Source organism: Ursus americanus, chromosome 2 (assembly GCF_024610735.1).
Source record: "Ursus americanus isolate L20-20 chromosome 2, mUrsAme1.1.p, whole genome shotgun sequence".
Lineage (NCBI taxonomy): Eukaryota > Metazoa > Chordata > Mammalia > Carnivora > Ursidae > Ursus > Ursus americanus.
The window spans coordinates 65979567-66002162 of record NC_142128.1 but is presented as its reverse complement, the minus strand read 5'-3'; the positions used below and the strand labels follow the sequence as shown (position 1 = coordinate 66002162).

At 58.4% G+C, this 22596-nt stretch overlaps 1 protein-coding gene across 1 annotated transcript in view; it reads left to right on the top strand.

The window, feature by feature from the left end:
* The window catches only part of CNTN2 (contactin 2), a 29621-nt gene that overhangs the window by 3725 nt on the left and 3300 nt on the right, over window positions 1–22596 (top strand). Inside the window, exons 2-19 of the mRNA XM_045787542.2 lie at window positions 5557–5712; window positions 9826–9970; window positions 10086–10261; window positions 10420–10515; window positions 10886–11095; window positions 11371–11470; window positions 12836–13011; window positions 13413–13549; window positions 14020–14149; window positions 15572–15722; window positions 15848–15975; window positions 16317–16492; window positions 17006–17126; window positions 17657–17815; window positions 18213–18362; window positions 20263–20333; window positions 20612–20846; window positions 21236–21348. Of these exons, the coding sequence (XP_045643498.2) occupies window positions 5557–5712; window positions 9826–9970; window positions 10086–10261; window positions 10420–10515; window positions 10886–11095; window positions 11371–11470; window positions 12836–13011; window positions 13413–13549; window positions 14020–14149; window positions 15572–15722; window positions 15848–15975; window positions 16317–16492; window positions 17006–17126; window positions 17657–17815; window positions 18213–18362; window positions 20263–20333; window positions 20612–20846; window positions 21236–21348 (2630 nt within the window). The remainder of the gene's footprint in view (window positions 1–5556; window positions 5713–9825; window positions 9971–10085; window positions 10262–10419; window positions 10516–10885; window positions 11096–11370; window positions 11471–12835; window positions 13012–13412; window positions 13550–14019; window positions 14150–15571; window positions 15723–15847; window positions 15976–16316; window positions 16493–17005; window positions 17127–17656; window positions 17816–18212; window positions 18363–20262; window positions 20334–20611; window positions 20847–21235; window positions 21349–22596) is intronic.

Below are 22596 nucleotides of genomic sequence, written 5' to 3'. Positions count from 1 at the left end.
ACGACAGGGCCAGCGCTGGAGAGTCAGAGACTCCGGGCCGCAGAGCAAAGGCCAGACTCCCCTGGCGCTGAAAGCTCAGACTACTGTGTGAGCCTGGGGTCACAGCTCTCCCCAGAGGGCACAGCAGCGGCCCCGGGGCTAGGAACCAGCTGCTAGTACAAAGAGACTGCAGAGAAAACTGGGGGTGGGGGAGAGCGAGGGAACACACAGAGGGGCCTGGGGAGAGACCCAGCTGCACAGCTCCCCTGTTCCCACCCAGTCCTTGTCCCCCGCTGGGGACTGAGGAGGTGCCTAGCCCACCCAATTCTGTCCTAAGGACCTCCTCCAGCTCAAGGCACCAGCCTTTGCCACCGAGACATTTCCACCACTGCCCTCCTCCCCCACCAGCTCTGGCCCCCCTGCCTGGCCTGTGGTCCCACCAGCCACCGCAGACCCTGTTCTTCCAGAGAGGTGTGGACTGGTTCAGGACTTCCTGGAGGACAGTGACCCTATCCCAGGTGGCTGTTCCCTCCTTCAGCAGAGCGCTCCTCCCACCCTGGACCCTGCAGGCAGGCGGTGGGGGTGGTCGAGGAGCAGTGCCTGCTGGGAGCACCCACGTGCATGTCCTCAGCAGGCGCCCCCTGCACACATGCCATCTGGGTGTGACTCTGTGTGCTTGTGCCCTCATCTCGGGTGGTGTGCTTGCTGCTGCTTGCCTGGGCCTGCTGCACCTCCAGGGCAGAGGGAGGGCAGGCACCTGCCCGGGGAGACTGTGGGAATCTGTCAGTGTCCTACACGTTTGTGAGTGCTGCCAGAATGTCATGACTGCGTGGGAGTGAGTCTGACTCGGGCAGTGTCTGTCTGGGTCGCTCCGTGTGTTGGGGTCCGTGCTGGAGGTCCCACGAGGGTTCTCAGTGGTGAGATCTGATCTTTTCCGAGTACTCACTAGGGGCCAGGCCTGCTGCTGACCTCCCCAGAGTCCCTTCTCATCCCCATTTTGCAGGTGGGAAACTGAGGCTCAGAGAGGGTAAGTAATGAATGTAAGAGTTAAGGTTATGCTAGGTAGTTGTACACTAGCGTTACACTAGTTAGTAAGGACCAGGCCGGTTGGCACAAGAGCCCACACTGCTAACCACTGTGCCTGGCTGCAGGATGGAGCGTGGTGGTAGCTGAAGGGCTCCCACAATACTTCTTGGCTTATAAGAAGTCACTTAGTCTCTGCCCTCAACTGGGCTCCAAACTCCCCCTTATCCCACCAGCACCCATGTGAATGTCATCAAACCCCTCAATACTCAAATCTCCATTATCCAGGGGAAGGAGAGACAGAGTCAGGACCAGGAGCTGGGTGTCCCAAGTGGTAGCATGCAGGCAGAGTGTATCTGTCACTTTCTGGCTGGTTCTGTGCAGGGTTCCTCAGCCCAGAAAACCCTGTCGTGTGCTGGAGTCCGGCTCACAGCTTTCCATCCTGCAGCTGTCCCCCAGGCCCTTTGTTTCCTGCACCCAGCAATTCAGCCTACTCCCCCTGGTGCCCCTGAACCCCCAAGCGGCCCATTCCCCCATGTGCTGCCGCAGCACAGGACCAGCCCCTGATGGCGACAGCCTGTGCCCGCCTGTGCCAGCCTGTGCCCGCCTGTGCCAGCCTGCACCCCTGCACCGGGGCAGCTGGCCTGGGCCAGGCTTGGATGGCTCAGGGCTCAAAGGGCCAGCTCTGGGCCTGGCATAGCTCCACTCCTGCCTTGCTCCAGACAAAAAGGCCTCCTCCCTCCTGGGCATTCTAGAATGTGTCATAGGGCAGATGGTATAGGGAAATGACTGGGCCACACTTAGTGGGTCAGGAAACTGCAAAGGCAGTGTTTTCATCCTTATGTCCCCAGTGCTTAGCACAATGCCTGGCACATGGTAATAACACTGGCAGGGAAAGGCTGTGGGGCAAAACTGGGTGCCAGTTGCCTCACCTTCAGGAAGGCAACAAGCTCAAACTTTGACCCAGGCTCCGTGTGTGTGTGTCTGTGTGTGTGTCTGTGTCTGTGTGTCTGTATGTGTTCACACAAGGCCTTGGCACCCAGTGGAGTCAATGTACATCTGATTGGCCTGGCTGGTCTCTAGTGCTCCCCAAAGGCAACCCCAGGAGCTCCTCGATCCCAGCTCCTCCCCAAGCCATGTCCCTTCTGAAGCAGGTCTCAGTCCCCAGGGTGTGCCCAGGGCCTGTCAGTCCAAGGTGACTGAGAGAAGTCTGGGTTAAACTGAAGTGTGGAAGGAGCGGTGCGATAGTGTTTTCCATGACATACGCCTATGGTAAGAGCTAGCAGGTAACTCTGACCGCCGCAGGTGAGAAGGGCTCCAGGGTGAGGGATCCTCCTGGCGCATCACAGAGAAACGAGGAAGGAACTGGGTCCTCACGCGCTGGGCTGGGTGGGGACACACACAGACATACACACAAAGACCAGGCATAAACAGACACAGACACACACATACACACAGAGACACAAAGACCAGACCACACATATACACCGGGACATAGAGACACAGCACACAGACGCGAATAAACGTCACATACCTGCATGTGCACGCACGTGCACGCGTGTGCACACACCACACACACACGCACGCACGCACACACACCCCTTGCCCGCAAGCATGGCCGGTGGGCAGCAGCAGACCCCTGCCCTGGAGTCTCCAGCCCCAGCCCCGGCTCCCTGGGTCGCGTGTTTCTGCTTTGCTCCTGCACGCTCGCACACTTGCATGCTCCGGCCGAGTGCCTGGAGCGCAGGCTCCTCCCCGAGCGCGCACCCTGCCCCCGCCCTGAGCGCCCGGGCCTGGCAGGCAGACAAAGGGCAGGAAGCACACGATGATGGAGAGCCTTCTCCGTGCCAGACCCCAGGACACGCCGCACCAGCGCCCCAAGGGCCGTTTTCAAACTTCTTGGAGCCGGGGAACCCTATGTTTAAAGGGAACTTCCAGTAGGTAAAGCGGGTACACGTGGCCCTGCTCTGGCTGCAGCGGGGCAGGGATCTGGAGCCCCATCCTCTCCATCCCCCGCCGAACCGTGACCCCAAGGCAAGTCCACACAGCCCTGGACCTGCCCGGGGCGCTCCATCACCTCATTTCCCATTCAGAACAGCTCTGGAACGTAAGGGTTGTGACGTCCACTTCGTAGAGGCGCAAACCGAGCTGCCACCAGGAGGAACAATGTGTCCAGGCTCACAGAGCTGTGAGGAGATGAGGCCGCACCACTGACTCCGCTCTGCGGACTCGCAAGCCTTCGATGGTTTGCAGTGGGCCCTAGTGGCTCCCTATCAGGAGGATAGCCTCCAGGGTCATACTTCCAGATTCTTCCATGACTAAACACCCTGCTGAACTTAGAGACCTGTGTGTGTGTGTGAGACAGTGTGTGTGTGTAAAGGTGTGTGCGTGTGTACGTGAAGGTGTGTGGGGAAGAGAGTGGGAGGAAGTGTGAAAGTGTGTAAAAGTAAGAAAGTATGTGAGACGAAGAGGCAGAGTGTGCATGTGTACATGTGAGAGGGGGTGTCTGAGACTGAGTTTGAGTGTGTCGTGAGTCTTTGCATATATGAGAGAGACAGTGTGTGTGTGAGTTGGCCCTCGGGTGGCCCTTGGGGAGCACTGAAGCCTGGCGCCCCCGAATCAGCCACACAGAGAGTGGGAGTGTGTGCCAGTGTGTGTCCACTGGCTGCGGGAGGATGTGGCCACAGCTGCTCGCCATTGTCGTTCAAGGCGACCCACAAGTCACACCTACTGTTCGCAGCGCATTTCACCAAGATGAAGGAGCGGGTCGCTGCCCTCGGGGAGCTCCCAGGCTTTGAGTGGGGGCAGCCGCACCTCCATGCGTGGGCGCCAAGGGTCTAGTGGCGAGCGGAGCTGAAGTCTAACTGTGCGGCGGCCTCTGAGGGGCTTCCTGGCAAGCGCAGAATTTCTGGGCTCAAGCCTGGAACTGAAAGTGGCAAGGACAGAGAGGGGTGCATGGTCGCTGAGAGGCGGCACCTGGGCCCCTTCCTGACAACGGGAAGTGGATATGAGGCTGGGGTTGGGCCAGAGGAGGGAGCGCCTATGTTTAAACAGCACTGCCCCACCCCCACCCCCACCTACACCCAGCTTCTCAGCCCACAGCCTCCCTGACTGCCCCGGGCCAATGCCCCCTCCCTCCCCCAGCTGTGGCTGCTCAGGGGCTGAGAAGGGTTGCAGGTGGCCAGATGTTGAGGTTTTAAGGCGTTTGGGAGCCCTTTCTTTCCAAAGGAATAGAGTAGGAAGTGAGACGGGGAGATCCTGGGCTTGTCTTGATATTCAGACGCTGCACTGGCCCTGAGGGCAGACTCTGAAGTCATCTGCAACCCGCTCCGCTCCCCCCCTCCATCCCCCATCTCCCCATCCAGGGGACAGCATTCCCAGGCCTTCATCCACAAGCACTCTGGGGCATCGCAGACTCGGAGCCAGAGGGGACCTGAGAGCACCCATTTTACAGATGAGGACACTCAGACCCAGAGATGGTGTGGGTCTTGCCGCCAGGCTCTCCACAGTCTCAGCCCCCTCCCCCTGTTCAGGCTTCTGGAAAGGCACAGGGCAGACAATCAGAATCTGCATCTGGGTTATCTGCTTTCCATGGCAGCTCTGACAGGGAGCCCTGGGAGCTCAGTGACCCAGGCTCCCTCTGAAACCAAAAAGCAGACCCCTGAGATTCCACCCTACCCCCAGATCTCAAAACATGGGCCTGGAGATGGGAGGAGATGAAAAGGCCGGCCCGCCCGCCCCTCTCAGGATGAGGCCCCATCTGCCCTTCTGATGGAGGGGAGCTCTGACTTGCTCTGGGCGCCCCCTCCAGGGAACAAGTTCTCCAGAGTTCCAGCCTTTAACCAAGTCTCTGTGTAAGAGGAAGGCTCCTCTGGGAGCCGCATTAACTCTTGGATCCTGGAAGGCCTGGGGGGGCCCATCGACCCTCCTGGTTGGGAAGCACTGCTGAGGGGCCAAGGCCAGGGCTCCACGGCACGGCATGCAGTACGGAAGTGCCTCACCTGGGGACCCAGGTGAGAGGGTCTGAATAAACCAATGAAACTCCTCCTCACGGCCAGAAAAACAAGGAAGACCCTGAGAGACTTAATGCAGCTCCCAGAGGGACTTATCGCCCTGCCACCCAGGCAGCTGTGGCGGAGGGGGAGGGGAAATTGGGCCCCAAACGCTGAAGGAGGAAGATGTTCCCCACACCCAGGCTTGGTCCTGTTCTCTTCTAGACCCTACATCAAGAGCTATTACTGGTGAGGGGCAGGTGGGTTCTTGCCTCCCAATTAGCCACTGCTTGCAAACCCCTGCTGGCTGCATGGGGCAGGGGGGGGGCACGTACAGGGCAGAGCCAGACTCCCAGGGGGCCCCTAGCAGGCACTCAGCCTGGGAAGAGCTCCTCCGTAACAGCCAAGCCCCTTCCCCTGGAGGCCTGGGGAGGGTGAGTGCAGAGCAATTCTGGCCTCGCCCCAGGCTGGGGAAAAAGCACCGCCTGGTACCAGGGAGCCAGGAGGGAGCCAGGAGGGGCGCTCCTCAGCTCTGAGTCCTTCCCATCCTCTGCCTCCCTAGGTCCTTCTCAGCCGCCAGCTGGACTCTCCCCGCGCTGGGCTGAGCCTCCTTTCCTCTGCTCCCCATCGCTGCCCAGGATGCCCACCATGGGGACACCCACCAGGAGGAAGTCACACCTGCTGCTGCTGGTCGCTGTGGCCTTGGTCTCCTCTCCAGGTAAGAGGGTTCATCTGGGCTCCGAAGCCCTGCAGGGTGATTTTATTGTTCTACCACTGCTATTATTTTAGCGATGACTTTAGAAATCATTGACTCTGCGTTGCTGTGGCACTTAGATTTTTGAGGCCATTTCCTTGCTAAAATGTTTCCATTTGTGGATCTTCCCTTCCCTTCGAGGTTAGAAAGAATGAGTCTCCACCATAATATAGATGAAAGCAGCACGGTCCAGAGAGGGCAAGGCTTGCCTTGGGCCACACAGCGAGATTATGGCACGATCAGATCTCCATGTTCTTGTCCTCCAGCGGCAACCCCTAGGGAGCTGTGCTGTCCAATTCGGCAGCCGTAGCAGCGTGGAGCTATTATAACTGACAGTAAACTAAATTTTACAATTAGTCCTTCCGTTGTACAAGCCACATTTCAAGGGCTCATAACCATATCAGATAGCACAGATTACAGAACATTTCCATCATCACATAGAGTTCTATTGGCTCGTACTGCTCCAGTGTCCTCTGACATGAGACAGGGATCGCTACCACAAAACTTTAGGAGGGCTCCCCAGGGCCACGCTGTGTCCTGATAGACGGACCAGGTACAGGACGTGAGAGGACATGAGACAGAGCAGGGGGTGGCCGAGGCAGAAGGCCACAGGGACCCAAGCAAGAGTTTTCATGCCAGGGGTGCCGTGAGGTAGGGAGAGCGTTGGAGGGAGGCCGGCAGAAGCGAGCAGGCAGGCCGGCCGCTGGGGAGCATGCAGGGAAAGAGGTGCGGGAGACCCAGCCTGTCCAAGAGCCGGAGGGACGTCCCCCGCTGCCTGCTGCTGCTCTGAGGGGCCTGTTGGGACCACCGCTTGGCCTCTCCGCCCTGACCCCCAGCTCAGATCAATAGACGCTTTTCTCCAGAAAGATCTCCATGGGAGAAAGAGTACCCATCCTCCACCCCTTCCGGAGTCCTAGCTGCCTACCCTCTACCTCCCTGCCCCACACCCCTGCAGGCCTGCGGGGCGGCACATTTTAGGTTCGGTTTCCCCGGGGCAGGATTCCGTTGGCACACTTCAGATGTTCTCATTACCTCCTAACTGCCTCCCAGGCCTGCACCCAAATCACTGAGGCTGCAGGGAAACGGGACTGACCCAAGGGCCTCCAAGCACCCCCACCCCCAGGCCCGGGCCAGAGAAGCCTCTGGGGCAGGGAGCCCAGGCTGCACAGAGCAGCAGACGGCCACCCCCGAGAGAGCAGTGGAGAGGCGCCGGGGGTCCTCAGCACTGCCCCCTCCCCCAGTTGGGGACAGCTCAGGCCGGGACCACATCACCTGAGGCAGGGGGTGTGGGCAGCTGCCAGGTTCTTAGACCCGGAGATGCAGGAAGGCCCAGGGAGAGGGGACCCGTCTGCCACATCCCCGAGCTCCAGAGACACAGTGGAATATCCCATCACTGGTTCTCACCCCTCCCAGAAAGGTGTCTCCCCTCGGGGCTCCGCTCACTAACCTGCCCCGGAGAAGCAGCCTTGGGTCCCGGCACCCAGGCCGGGAAAGGCAGCGAAGAGGCCCCTCCACGTTCTCGTAGCTCTAGCTCCTTCCTCTGAAGCTTCCAGATGCCCATGTGTGGGGGAGCAGAGTTGCCAGAACAGGGAATCAGAATCAGAGGGGACGTGGAACACGGGGCAGCTAGGAAGGGTGTGTGTGCGTGTGTGTGTGTGTGTGTGTGGTGGGTGTGAGCGCAGCCTCAGAGGAAGGTGTGGGGTGAATGAGAGTGTGTTTGTGGGTGTTTAAGAGGGTGGCAATGCCAATGAGTGGCTGTGTGGACCGGGTGCTACATTTGGGGGGGTGACAGATATGCGTGGAAAGCCGTCCAGCAAGCGTGATGGCTCTTGGCCACGGCTGCCCTCCGGAGGGAGTGCCCACGCGGCATCTCTGGGGCTGGGGGGGGGTGCGATGGGGCCTCTGACGGCTCCGATGGGGACGAGGGGAAGAATCACGGCCACTGTGGCTGAGGACACGGCTACGGGTGCTGCTGGCCAAGGTCCAAATCCCTGGATCGGCTCCTCCTCGCTGTGCGATTTGGGGCAGGTTGCTGACCTTTCCTCAGTCTCGGTTCCCACACGAGGGAAGTAAGGAAATGGCAGTGCCCGTGGAAAGAGGTGAGCAGAAGTACGAGCGTGGCGTCCGGTAAAGAGTAAGCACTCAGCAAATAGCACCTGCTTCTATCAGTACGCATACGCGCGTGTGTGTAAGCACACGCGGACATTGGCAGCTGGGTGTGCGTGGAAACAGATGTGTGCACGAACGTGTATCTAACTGCGGGAGTAGCTCCGAGAGGAAAGTGTGTGTGTGTGTGTGGAAGGAAGTGAGTGTAGGCGAGAGCTGTGGGTGGATATTGGGCTGAGGGTGCGTACATGGCTGAATGAAGAAGACCAAGCTTTTTCAGGAAGAAAGCCAGTCTTAAAGCCTCAGTGTGCCCCAGGCCCACCCAGCCACCCCCCTGCCATCCCCGCAGTTACTAGAAGCGGCTATTATACAAGGTGGCTCCCAACAGCCTGGCTGCCGCTGCCCCTCCTCTTTCCCAGCCAGCCTGGCAGGCCCAGCTGGGGCAGGGGTCCCTACCCTCCCTCCAGCACCATCATTAACTTGGGATTAAGCTGGGCTCTCCCACCGAGCTGCTGCTGGCGCCACTGCTGCCGCCTCTGAGGCCTGGGGCGTTCGGGAGAGAGAGTGATGGGTGGTGGGGAGGGCGGTGGGGGATGCCATTTCAGAGAGCCCTGCCTCCTTCCTCATTCTGAGAGCTGCCTAGCAGCTGCCCTCGTTCCCCGGGGTCCAGGGCTGGGCCTCAGCTGTGGCATGGGGGTGCACCCCCCCAGAAAGGGGCCGACAGCTGGATGCGCTGGGAGAGGAGGCACTAATTGGTTAATGGGGATCCCGCCCCCCCCACAACCCACCAAGGAGGGCCTGAAACCAGCTGCATGGAGGGGTAGGAGCCAATTAGGGGTGGCCTGGCTCATTGGCTCCTGCCTGACACCACAAAGGCAAAGCACAACAGGCCCCGGGCCCCACGAGTCAGCAGACAGAGCTCGCTCCCCAGCCCTGCGGGAAGGCAGGTGTGAAACACTGCCTCCTGTGCCTTAGTGGCCCCTGCCCTGGGGAGGCTGAACAATGGGGCCTGGAGAAAGAGGCATCCGCCTGGGCAGGGGGCCAGGCATAAAAACTCCGTTTGCCCAAGGGATATCCATTTGCTCAGCAAACTCAGGAGACCAGGGTCCAGACCTACGTGTACCACAGACTTGCCTTGTGACCACAAGCAGGTCATTCCGTCTCCTGGGCCTCGCTTTCTTGAACTGTCACACTGGAACTGTATAAAAATGCCCCCAAAGCCACCTGCACACCCCACCCCACCCATAAAGCCTTCCTTCTTCCCCTACCTTCCAAGCTTGGGTCCCGCAGACGTTTCCAGAGCACGCACCCTGTGCCACACTGAACCCTCCTCCAGACCCTGGGGGGTGAGTTCATATTCTTCCCATTTCACAGGTGAAGGTGTTGAGGCTCAGCAGTCTCTGTAACTGCTAGTGAGAGGCTGAGAGCCGCAGGAGCGCCAGGCCCCAGGGACACACATCCTCTCTGTCTCTTTGGCCACTGACTTCCCAGGCCTCTCACACCCGGCAGATCAGGGGATTCCGCCCCAAGGGCCCTACATCTAGAACGTCAGCTGCTTTTACAGCTCTCACCACCTTGTCCTGTCCTTCTCTGTCTCCTTCCCTGGACTGCAAGCCCCTTGGAGAAGAGGGACTGTGTCTTATTCGTTTTTGTAACACAGTCTAGCCTGGTGCCAGGTATACAGCAGGTGCTCAATACCTGAGTGTAGGAAGGGTGATTGACTCAACTAACTGGGGCCTGCCTGGCCTGCTGAAATTTGAGTTTTAATTAATTAAAACTCAGTAAAGTTCAAAATTTGGTTCCCCGGCTGCACTAGCCACATTTCAAGGGCTCGATAGCTGGGGCTAGTGGCTACGGTATTGGGCAGTGCAGAAAATGGCATCTTGCCGTCATCACAGAACGTTCTATCGGACAGCACTGCCCGATTGGGCCCTAGGCCCTGAGGCCTCTGGTGGTGTCCCCCATCTACAGCTCAGATTTCAGCCCGGGGTTCCCCGGCCACCTTTGGGCCAGTCTTTGAAGACCAGCCCCTCGGTCTGCTATTCCCAGAAGAGTCCACGGAGGAGAAGGTGACGCTGGCGTGCCGTGCCCGGGCCAGCCCTCCAGCCACCTATAGGTGAGGCCCCCATGGTGGGTACTGGAGGCCCCGGGCAGCCTCACCCCAGCCCTGTTCCCAGGCTGGCTCCAGCCCAGCGGGACTCAGGAGGGCCCCCCTCCGCCCCCTGCTGCAGGTGGAAGATGAACGGCACCGAGATGAAGTTGGAGCCAGGCTCCCGCCACCAGCTGGTGGGTGGCAACCTGGTCATCATGAACCCCACCAAGGCCCAGGACGCAGGCGTCTACCAGTGCCTGGCTTCCAACCCAGTGGGCACCGTCGTCAGCAGGGAAGCTGTTCTCCGCTTTGGCTGTGAGACCCGTGGGGCGCCAGGACGCTTCGGGGGAGGGCAATAGGGGGCGGGGAAAAGTGTCCGGAAAGGGCAGGTGACTACATCCCATGGAGGCTGAACTGGGGAGAGGGCCCCAGGCTTGGAGGACGGTGCCCGAGTGCCTGCTCTCTACCTCCAGTTCTGCAGGAGTTCTCCAAGGAGGAGCGAGACCCGGTGAGAACCCACGAAGGCTGGGGCGTGATGCTGCCCTGTAACCCACCTGCCCACTACCCGGGTGAGTCGGGACCCCGGCCCATGCTTAGACAGAGGGCACAGGAGGGGCCTCCAGTCACTCGGGGACGGAGTGAAAGGTAGCGAGTGGCCCTTGGAAGCACGGACCCCTGGCTCCCCAGCTCAAAATGATCTTGTGTTTCCTTCGCGGGTCTGTCGTCTTCTAGCTCTGTGCCCTGCCTCCAGACCGGGAGCACCCCGAGGACAGGAGCACAGTCACATCTGTCTTCTAGGGCTCCCCGCCGCGCCAGCTCGGAGCCCAGGGCCCTTGGGACTAGGGCTAGAGATCCCCGCCAGCATGCTGATGGTCCCACCCGCAGCTGCCCCGTCAGCCCAGCGCTCCCTGGTTTCCTCAAACTCCCTGCATCCTATAGGCCTGTCCTACCGCTGGCTCCTCAACGAATTCCCCAACTTCATCCCGACGGACGGGCGTCACTTCGTGTCCCAGACCACAGGGAACCTGTACATTGCCCGGACCAACGCCTCAGACCTGGGCAACTACTCCTGCCTAGCCACCAGCCACATGGACTTCTCCACCAAGAGTGTCTTCAGCAAGTTCGCTCAGCTCAACCTGGCTGCTGAAGGTCAGGGTCGGTGGGCCTGGTGGGGAGGGGAGAGCTGAGAGGGTCGGCGGATATTGGGAAAAGAGGGTTCCCCTTGGAGGTTGTGAAGAGGGGCTCGCAGAGCCCAGGGTCTGGGGCCTGGACCCCTGCTGGGTCCTCCAGCTGCAGGGCCCCAGACCCTGGCCCAGGCTCCCAAGGGGAATCGGGGTCAAGAAGGAGTCAGCTCTGAGATCCGAAGCCCAGGAGCCCTGGTTTGCATCGTTTGCCTTCTATCTGCAAATTCCCTCTCCCCCCAGATACCAGGCTCTTCGCACCCAGCATCAAGGCCCGGTTCCCTGCAGAGACCTATGCGCTGGTAGGGCAGCAGGTCACCCTGGAGTGCTTCGCCTTCGGGAAGTGAGTGGTGGAGGAGGGAGGGGGCAGGCCAGGGCACAGCCTGTCAGAGCCCCTCTGGGGCCCAGGTGACCCCAGGGAGAGGGCAGGCAGGGTCTAGCAGCACAGCGGGCCCACAGTGGGTAGGGACCACCCCTCACTGAGCACCGTCTCTCTGAGTGAAGCGTCATGCACGCCAGGGGCCTGACATACTGGGTGCTCCCAGCAATGCGGGACAGGCTCAGGGGGCTGATGCAGCCCCCCCGCCCCCGGCTGGAGGCAGGTAGCGCCATGCATGAACCCCACCCTGGCCTGCCTGGTTCAAATCCCAGGTCTGTCACTGGCTGGCTGTGAGACCCATGGGTAAACTACTTAACCTCTCTGTGCCTCTGCGCCCTCATTCATACGTGGTAACCACCATTAACAGTGCCTGCATCATAAGGTTGCTATGAGGATTAAGTGGGTTAATACATGTGACGTGCCTAGAACAGTGCCTGGCATTTCACGAGTGCTCTGTGCATGCTAACAGTTCTCTTTTTAAAAATTGCAGTAGAAATCCTGCTCTCCCAGAGAAAGGATTCATTGGAACAGGGCTAAGCAAATAGCAGGTGCTTGATAAATGATTGTAGAACAATGTTCTGCACATTGGTCCCCTCTCTCCTCATATCTCCTGTGGTTACCCAGGATGCCCCGGCTTTGTGAAAAGTTACCGGGCTTCCGGAAAATTCATATTTAAAGCACATGGGGGACACCTGGGTGGCTCAGTCCGTTAAGCGTCTGACTCTTGCTCTCAGCCCAGGTCTTGATCTCAGTGTCCTGGGTTTGAGCCCCACATTGGGCTCCACGCTGGGCACTGGGTGTGGAGCATACTTAAAAAAAAAAGCACATGGAAAGGTAATATATTAACCCTTTCAGACTCACTGATACCATAGTCCATTTTAGTACACAAATTACTAATAACCAGAGCCCTTTTGAAAAGTAAAGGCAAGGCCCTGTTGGGTAGAGGGGGAAGGGGACCCATAAAGCCCCAGGTCATAGGCCACTGCTGAGGAGGGCAGTCCCAGAAGAGTCACGGTGACCAGTACAGGGTGGGGGCAGGGAGGGCAAGCCAGCCTCAGGGTACAGACCACAAGGAAGTTCAGCGGTGTCACAATTACTGCAGGGGAGAGGAAAGGAGAGAGGAACCCTACTTCTTGCCTCTCCCCTGCCTGTGCTCTGAGCCTACCTGGGAGAGGCCCCGCCCCCCTTGCCTCTCTTCCTCCGGCCCTCCTCCCCACCCCCACCTGCCCAGCCCCTCAGGAGGGCGTGAGAATCTTTGTGCAAGGAGCTGCAGGTACGGAGAGTCTGCCTAGCACAGCCCACCCGCTCTGGCTTTGTCTCCCCTGCCAGCCCCGTCCCCCAGATCAAGTGGCGCAAAGTGGACGGCTCCTTGTCCCCCCAGTGGGCCACCGCCGAGCCCACCCTGCAGATACCCAGCGTCAGCTTCGAGGACGAGGGCACCTATGAGTGTGAGGCGGAGAACTCCAAGGGCCGCGACACCGTCCAGGGCCGCATCATCGTGCAGGGTACACAGCTGGGACACCCCCTCCCCCTGCCTTCACTCTTGTCCCTGAGGAAGCAGATAGAAAAGTCAAGGAGGGGACTGGGTGACCCCTTGCTTCAGCCTTCCTGCCCCAGGACTGCACTGGGTGTGGAAACAGAAGAAACAGAAGCTCAGAGCTTCACTTGGGGTTGCAGGGAGCACGTGGAAGGCTCTAGAATGATTTAAGTTGCTAGAACAGCCGCTGCACAGACACCTAGTGCCGACTTTCTTCCCCCGGCTGCTCCCCAGACCCCGTCCCGGAATGCCGGGGCGCCCTCTGCTGTCTGTCACGGGAACTGTAGCCCTGCAATCCTGGTCCCGCACCAGGCGGAGGCTCCTCCCAGCTCAGCCCTCCCGCCTTTCTCTCCGTTTCTCTCCCCGCAGCTCAGCCCGAGTGGCTGAAGGTGATCTCAGACATGGAGGCTGACATCGGTTCCAACCTGCGCTGGGGCTGTGCAGCGGCTGGCAAGCCCCGGCCCACGGTGCGCTGGCTGCGGAACGGGGAACCGCTGGCCTCCCAGGTAGGAGACTTGGGGCTTCCCACACATCAGCTGTCCTCTGCTCACCTGGTTCCCTCACCTTCCAGACTTTCCTCCCCCACTCTGCACCATTGGCAGCCTCTCTGGGACCGTTAGGGCGCCACGGGGCGGGTGGTTCTAGGTGCTTCTTTCCATCCCAGATTCACATGGCCACGGGTTGGTCATCTGGATAGAGTCCTGACTGGAGGGTCCAGAGACCTGGATCCAGGCACAAGTCAGTCACAGAATCACTGTGTGGTCCTGAGTAGGTCACCTTGTCCCTCTGGCTTCAGGGTGCTGATAGGCAGGGGCCTGGGGAACCCGAGTCCTGGGATTCCAGGAGGTCCTGAGATGGGACTGGGCGAATGAGCCCCCTAGATGGGAGAGTGGCAGCCTAGAGTCTCCACTGCCCCCAGCCCTCCCCCTGGTCCTCCAGCAGTCCTCATGCCCCGCCCCTGCTCTCTTGGGCACAGCCCCGCGTCGAGGTGCTGGCTGGGGACCTGCGCTTCTCCAAGCTGAGCCTGGAGGACTCGGGCATGTACCAGTGTGTGGCGGAGAACAAGCACGGCACCATCTATGCCAGCGCCGAGCTGGCCGTGCAAGGTACGGGCCCAGGGAGGCAGGGCACGTCGGCAAGGACACGCGGGGAGGGGCTTTAAGAGTTCTGAACTGCGGCGTTTCTAAACACTCAAATACACGCGGGCAACTTCCCTTAGTCTTCCAGCGGCTTCTGAGCAGAACAGAGGGATTGAAGGAAGGAGATGAGACGCTAGATCGGGAGCTCCCAGAAGACAGGGTCTCTGGCTTGTACCACGTCTGGCACGATTAAAGTGTCAGCTGCCATGAAAATAAGGGGGCAAAAATCATTGGCAACCAAATCAATTAGATTTGTGTTTAAACCAGCCCCTTCCGCTACGTGACCTTTGGCAACTTAATATTTTGTGTGTCAGTTTCTTGATGTATAAAAGGTGGGCAATAATAGTCCCGCCTTTGTGCGGCTGTTTGGAAGAGCAGATGAGATAGAGGTAAAGCAGAGAGGACCCGTCTGTCATGCAACAGATGCCCAATAAATGTCAGCTGGTGCTAGGGTTCTTAGTTATGTGGTTTGAGCTCATGCGGCCTTGGTTTTCTCATCTGTAAAATGGGTGTAGTAATACCTACCTCATCAGGTTGTAGTGAGCTTAACTAAGACTTGTTCATTTATTCGTTCCTTTAACCAATATTTATTCAACACCTCCCCTTTCCTTCTAAGGAGTGAACATGAAAGATAAGGTCTCTGCTTTCAAGTACCTTACAATCCAGTGGAGAGAGAGGGACAATCACAAAATCAAGTAATTATAAAATTTTGGACAGCCATAAGAAAATACAGTATAAAAAAAATTGAGCAGAGTGGTAGGAGGAAGGTGGGCCAGTTAGATGGGGTGGCTAGGGGAGACCTCTTGGAGGAAGTCACATTTGGGGTGTGACCCGAGTGTTCAAAAGGAGCCAGCCGTACAAAGGTCTGAGGGGTTTTTAAGCAAACGTGTATGGCAAGTGCAAAGGTCCTGAGGCAGGAAAAAAACTTTGGTATCCTCAAAGGATGGAAAATGGCCCAGGTGACTGGAGCATAATAACTGATGGAGATTGGTGTGAGCGTTGAGTGGAGAGGGGGGTCGTGTTTGTGAGCCCTTGTGAGGAGCTGGACTTCATCCTGAGTGTTTAAGTTTCTTAAAAGATATAGAAGGCCGCTAGGTGGGGGAGATTGTAGAAAGAAAGTGCAAAAACAGGAAGACTGACTAGGGGGCTTTTCAGTAGTTCTGCAGGAGATTTGGTGGCTTGCATCAGCGTGGTGGCCGTTGGGAGGGGGTGACCCGAAGGGGCTGGATCCTGGGTGTGTTTTGGCAGTGGTGCTGCTGGAAGTCACGCACGGATTGGCCTCGGAGGGTACGTGAAGTGTGTAGCATGGAGCCGGGGGACCTCTTCATTAAGGCAACGGGCAGTGTTAGGATTCCCTGGTGACTGCAGGGCACTCCCCTTTCCTTCTAGCCCTGGCCCCCGACTTCAGGCTGAACCCTGTAAAGCGGCTGATCCCTGCAGCCCGCGGGGGAGAGATCGCTATCCCCTGCCAGCCCCGGGCGGCTCCGAAGGCCGTGGTGCTCTGGAGCAAAGGCACTGAGATTTTGGTCAACAGCAGCAGGTACAAGCCCTACTCCACCCAGACCAGGTCCTGCTCCTCCTCATCCACTATAAGGGCGAGTCCCCTTCCCGCGACGATGACAGTGTGACCCCAGGTTGGCCAGATCTGCTTTCTCCCTGCTGCAGAGTGACTGTAACGCCGGATGGCACCTTGATCATAAGAAACATCAGTCGGTCAGATGAAGGCAAATACACCTGCTTTGCTGAGAACTTCATGGGGAAAGCCAATAGCACGGGCATCCTATCTGTGCGAGGTGAGGGGTGTGGCTTGGCGGAGGGCAGGTGGCTCAGACGCCACAGGGCGCCAGTCCATCCTCGCCACCCTGCTCTTGTGTTCCCACCTTCCTCCTAGTTTGGTTTTGGGGCTACCCCACAGTTGGACTTCATTTGGGACCACCCCCTTGCCATCATCCAGAATCTACTCCTGCCTCCCTCTGACACATTCAGGAGGCTCCTGGGAGGTCAAGAGCCTGTCGGCCATGCTGCCTCTTCTCTTTCCCGGGGCTTAGGGACGAACCCTCTCCTGCTGCCCTGCTGCCCCTGCCTGGGCCTCTTTCCTCCCCCACCCACCCAGGGACGTCGTTGTCCTCGGCAGATGCAACCAAGATCACTCTAGCCCCCTCGAGTGCGGACATCAACTTGGGAGATAGCCTGACCCTGCAATGTCATGCCTCCCATGACCCCACCATGGACCTCACCTTCATCTGGACTCTGGATGACTTCCCCATCGACTTCGATAAGCCTGGGGGTCACTACCGGAGGGCCAGCGCGGTAAGACCTGAAGCCAGACAACCGATGGCTCCTCCCTCCTTCTGGACAGACAGAGGACCCAGGATGTCCTTAACCATGACACGCCCAGAGCCTTTCCCCATTCCCTCAGGAATGCCATGCATGGCAAGCTCATCCTTGGATTCAGAAGAACCCCCTCCCTTAGACGTTCCCTGGATCCCACCTGAAGACCATGTATTTAGGAGAGGGTTAGGGACAAACCTGGAATGCCAGCCGCCCAGCAAGGCTCCTTCCCCACTACTGTTCTTGTTATCCTGAACCCAATGCAAATGACAACATCAGCTTGGACCATGGTCAACAAACTGTTGTTTAGTCCCGTGGTACTAAGAGAGGAGTAGTTGATTCCTCCCACTGAACAGACAGAAACATCGAGATGCTGAGGGGTCCATGGACAAAACAGAGCAGGGGACTCCAAGCCCTACCTCATGGCTCACTGCACTGGCCAAGGCCCCTTCCTCTGACCTGCCTTCCCCACTTTCTGTCCCCCATGTGCAGAAGGAAACAGTTGGGGATCTGACCATCCTCAATGCCCAGCTACGACATGGCGGGAAGTACACGTGCATGGCCCAGACGGTGGTGGACAGTGCGTCCAAGGAGGCCACAGTCCTGGTCCGAGGTGATGGGGTTTCCCACCCCGGCCCTGCCCCAAATCCCTCAGGAGCCAACTGGACTATTCTGACCTTTGCTCTCTAACTCCCTCCTCTCCCAGAAAGCTGTGGGGAAGGGCCTCTGAGAGAGAAGGGCTTCTAAGTCCCCAGAGCCGAACCTATCCCATGGTTTTTTGAAGGTCCTAAGTGAATAGAATATTCCTCCTCCAAAGCCACAGTTATAAAAATCTACTTCCCAAGACTGGAGAACTCTGCTGAGGCCAGAAGTTTTCAAAGCCTGGTGCTGGGAAATCTATACACATCTCTATGTGAAGGCCTCTGTGAGCCTCTCCATCCTGGGACACATTTCTCCAACCTCCCAGCCCCCCATCTGCCACTCACTGCTGCCCCATGCCTGGCCCACCCACCGCATGCCTGTTTGCTGCGCCCTCTGCTGCCCCCTCTGGGTACTGCACCAGCCCAAGCCAGCCTGGAGGAGATGGGCTCAATTTTGAAGCTGCCCAGTTCTGACTCACTGTGCTCTGACCCCCTGGTGCAGGTCCACCAGGTCCCCCAGGAGGCGTGGTGGTGAGGAACATTGGCGACACCACCGTCCAGCTCAGCTGGAGCCGAGGCTTCGACAACCACAGCCCCATTGCCAAGTACACCCTGCAAGCCCGCACTGTACCTGCAGGGAAGTGGAAGCAGGTTCGCACCAGTAAGTGCGAGGCTCCACCCAGGTCAGTGCTGATAAGGCCTGGCTGAGCCCGGAACTCCAGAGAGCGACAGGCTTAGGTCCTCTGCCTGCACGGAGCTCCCGGCCCTTGGGGGAGGCGGTCTCAGGGACGGCAAGAGAGGGAAGACAGCTGGAAAAGGGAGCTCTCAGTCTGTGCCCTTGGAACATTGACAGACCATCTCTGGGGCTCCCCCAATGTACACAATGTCAACAAAGGCCCCCAGGGAAGGAAGTCTGCTAGTTTTCCCATCCTTTCTAAAAGAGGTGCTGAGCACTGAGCGCATGGCAGGCACCACCAAGAGGGCTGGATACGAGGTGAGTCAGGCCCTTTCCATCTAGACTAACAAGTGCCAGCACACTGACTCCGGGTCCCTTGCAGATCCCACCAACATCGAGGGCAATGCCGAGACTGCCCAGGTGCTGGGCCTCACGCCCTGGATGGACTATGAGTTCCGGGTCTTAGCCAGCAACATCCTGGGCACAGGGGAGCCCAGTGGGCCTTCTAGCAAAATCCGGACCAAGGAAGCAGGTCAGAGTCCTGGGGGTCCCAAAGAGAAGTAACGTCAGGGCACAGCCCCTAACCGTCCTGAAAGGGAACCCCAGGGGAGCAGCAATTATGGGAGTTCCAACCCTGCTCACCAGGCTTCAGACTCCTAACAAAACAGATGAGAAAGGGACACAGTCAGGGCAGGGCTGCTGCACCTGGGGCCACAGCCTGGGCCTCTCGGGGCTGGAAGAACCATCCAGTCCAAACTCCTCATTTTAAAAAATGGGCCAACCTTACAATTGCGTGTGAATCTACGATGATCTCAAAATAAAAGGTTTAAGTATTTTTTTTAATGGAAAAATCAAAGTCTGGAGAAGAGAAGAGTCACATTGGCAGAGCCTGGACTTGAACCCAGGACCACGGGGTGATGGGCACATGTCCTCCCTGGTAGTGCATGAGCTGCTGAAATCAGTTAATGAGGGAGGGGTGTGTGTGCGTGTGCACGTGCATGCGCGTGTGTACGTGTGCGTGTGTGTATGTGTGCGTGTGCGTGCGTGTGCATGTGTAGGGAAGAAGTCAGTGTCTCTAAATCCTTTAGAGCAGGTGGAATGGACAGTCTTCCCACAAGCCTCCCTGAAAGGCAGGTAAGGGTCACATCCTGAGTGGGGAAGGAAGGGGAGAGAAGCTAGGAGAGGCACCTGCCTGCCCTCTGAGACTTTCACAGCTGAAGGTCCAGAATGAGAGCCTTGGGGTTTTGAGATGGGCAACATGGAATCAGGACCCTATCTCCCCTTCCCTGCCCACCCAGGCTTCCCCCCTCCCATGGGTAGTAATGGTCTCCTTTCTTCTGTCCCTTAAACATGGTTTCCCATATGGCCCAGGCCAACTCTCCAATCAGTCAACATTTTTAACTGGTACCTCTCCAGAGTAAGGAATTCCAGAAAGAGCCCCTTCTTTGGTTGAACTTCTTAGACAAATGAGGTGTGGGGGGTGGTCTCCTTCATTCTGGTATCCTAGGAGTTGGTAAGCAAAAGACAGCTATGATGCAGAAGAAAGGTGATGGGCTTTGAAATCAAGAGTTGAGTTCAAATTTGAACTGTGCCATTTATTAGCTGTGTGACCTTAGGCAAGTCACTTAACTTCTCTGGGCCTTGGTCTTCTCGCTTGACAAGGGTGATAAGAACGCCCACCTCACAGGATCGCACGGGCAACGTGGTTAAGCAGCCCTTGCACATTACAAGGCCCTAAACTACTGGCATAGAATCAAGTGATAAATTTCCCCTTGCTGGATTCTCTGTGGAACTATTTTGACGTTCAGCCAAGTTACCCCCTGCCAAGATTCGTGATCTAATTAAATAGAGACTTGTTTTAATATCAGCTTTGTTGAATACTAGAGACAATTAGGAAATTAAATCTGCCATGAAGAGAAAAATAATAATAAAACCCCCTGTAACCCAAAGGAAATATTTTCTGCATTGACTGCAGTTCCAGATTATTTATTCCCCTCATTTTAGAGCAAACTGGAGTTGTTCTCTTTTATTTAGTTTAAACTGACAGGAGAGAAGAAGACGAAGATAATTTATGGAGCATCGACTATACGGAGCATGGACTGGCACGCGAGCTCGGCACCGTCTTGTTTGATTTTAGTCTTCTTAGAGCCCTTTGAGAGAAACATTATTATCCTCATCCTAAGGAGAGGGGAATCAGGCTCAGAGAGGTTACGTAACTTGCCCAAGGACACACAGCTAGTAAATGGCAGAGTGGGACTTGATGTCCGGTCTCCCTTGACTCCAGAGCCCACACGCCGAGGGCCCGCTGGAGGACACAACTAGGGCCAGTTTGAAGGGGTGTCCCCGTCCTCGTCTGCTGCACAGGCACAGGCGCCAGGCTTCTGCCCGTCACTGCCCATTCACAAGCCACATCTGTGTCTTGGCCCTGATAGCACCCTCGGTGGCACCCTCGGGACTCAGCGGAGGGGGTGGAGCCCCCGGAGAGCTCATCGTCAACTGGACGGTAAGCTGTGGGGACGGGGCAGAAGCTCTCTGGAGGGACAGGTCCTGCCCCCGACCCGTCCCCACTCATCCCCGGCTTTGCGCTGCGGGTAGACAGGACCCAGACAGAGGCCACTCGCGGCCCCGACTCGGGGCGGGCAGCATCCTCTCCCCTCCACTCCGCGCACTGCAGGATGCAAACCCCGGGGCCGCCCCTCTTGGCCATGGCGGGCTGGGGCAGGAGGCCGGGCAGGGCAGCGCCCCGCGGCCCCTCGCCCACGCCACGCTCTTGCCCCGCAGCCCATGTCGCGGGAGTACCAGAACGGAGACGGCTTCGGCTACGTGCTGTCCTTCCGCAGGCAGGGCAGCAGCGGCTGGCAGACCGCGCGGGTGCCCGGCGCCGACGCCCAGCACTTCGTCTACAGCAACGACAGCGTCCGGCCCTACACGCCCTTCGAGGTCAAGATCCGCGGCTACAACCGCCGCGGGGACGGGCCCGAGAGCCTCACCGCGCTCGTGTATTCCGCAGAGGAAGGTGGGCCGTCCCGGCCGCCAGGCCTCTCCCAGCCCTGCCCCGCCCAGCGACGGGTCCGTGGGGTGTGCGGGGGGGGGGGGGGGTTGCTGCTCGCACCCCAGCTCAATTCCACCAGAGGGGGAAGAGGGCACCTGGCCTCGTTCCCAGCCCTGGCTACCCTGTCTACCCCCCCCACCCCGGGGCGGCGGGGCGGGCGAGGGGTGGGGAGGGAAAGAGGCTCCCTGGGAAGAGAAGCAGGCCTCGGGGATGCTGTGGGAACCCCCATGTGACCTTCATCCGGGGCCTTGGGCTCTCGAAAATCCTAAGCAAGGGCAGTCCCGGTTGGCAGCTTGTCTGTAGGACACAGAACAGCCCCGGGGAATCCAAACCCATTCTGTATCGGTCCCCAGAGCCCAGGGTGGCCCCTACCAAGGTCTGGGCCAAGGGGGTCTCATCCTCAGAGATGAACGTGACCTGGGAACCCGGGCAGCAGGACACGAATGGCATCCTCCTGGGGTATGAGGTGAGCACTGACCTGGGACCTGGGAGAGGAAGGGGGCTGGGGCCACCTCACAGCTCACTAGTCGGTCCTCCTGGGATCGCTCCTTCCCTGACGTGGGAAATTGCCCGCAGTCTGGGCCACCCCGGGGAGGCAGCCTTAGCCAAGCCCCTGTGGCTGACGTCCAGAGCGAGAGCCTGACCTGTGGACAGCCTGGAAGTTAAGCGCTTGCCTAGAGCCAGCCCTGGGAGCTGTGGGAGCCCAGGGGAGGAGGCGCGGGTTCTGGAAGGGACATGCCTGCCCCTTTCATGCCAGAGCCCAGTTAGCCTAGCATCGTCAGCCTGCAGGGAAGAGCATGGGCCCCTCTTTGCACCCGTTGGTCATCCTGTCCCTGGGAACTGCGGGCCCAGCAGTTTCTGGCCTGAGGTCTGAGCCCCCAGTGACGCGGCACTGGGGCATCTTGTGGAGTGAATGGAGAGCAAGAGGGAGCAATAGGAAGGGTAAGAAGGGGGGCGCCTGGGTGGTGCAGCGGTTGGGCGTCTGCCTTCGGCTCAGGGCGTGATCCCGGCGTTATGGGATCGAGCCCCACATCAGGCTCCTCCGCTATGAGCCTGCTTCCTTCTCTCCCACTCCCCCTGCTTGTGTTCCCTCTCTCGCTGGCTGTCTCTATCTCTGTCAAATAAATAAATAAATAAATAAATAAATAAATAAATAAATAAATAAAAGGAAGGGTAAGAAGGGAAAGCAAGAAATGTCACTGCCCGTAGGAGAAGGATCAGGCGGGGCGTACAGGTGATGGAGTACGTTCCGTTCCAGTAGCCTTAGCTCTGGGTCTGAGCCCAATGGGACAGGCAAGCCCCACTGAGGAGATAACACCAGAGTGCCCTGATGTGGACGAATATTTAACAGGGTCTAATTTGATGATGGTTTGCATATTTATTGGGCAGTCATCCTAAGCTTGCCGGTGGGGGTGGGGACTACTTTGCAAGCACGGAGATGCATTTCCTATCCTGTAGCACAGCCCCCCGGAGTCCCTGAGAGAATTCAGTGGGGTTGGGCTCCCGCAGGCCATCCCTAGGTGGAGTGCAGCCCCATGCATCACCTGTCCACTCACCGCCTCATTCCACCCAGGTAGCGAGCGCTTCCCTTGGCCTGGGCTCTCTGCTGGGCACCAAGAAGGCAGCAGCGACTCACACCTGTCCCTACTGTCTTGGAGCTCACGACCCAGTGTCCAGGTTCTGAGACTTGAGACTGAGTTACGAGGACCAGAGG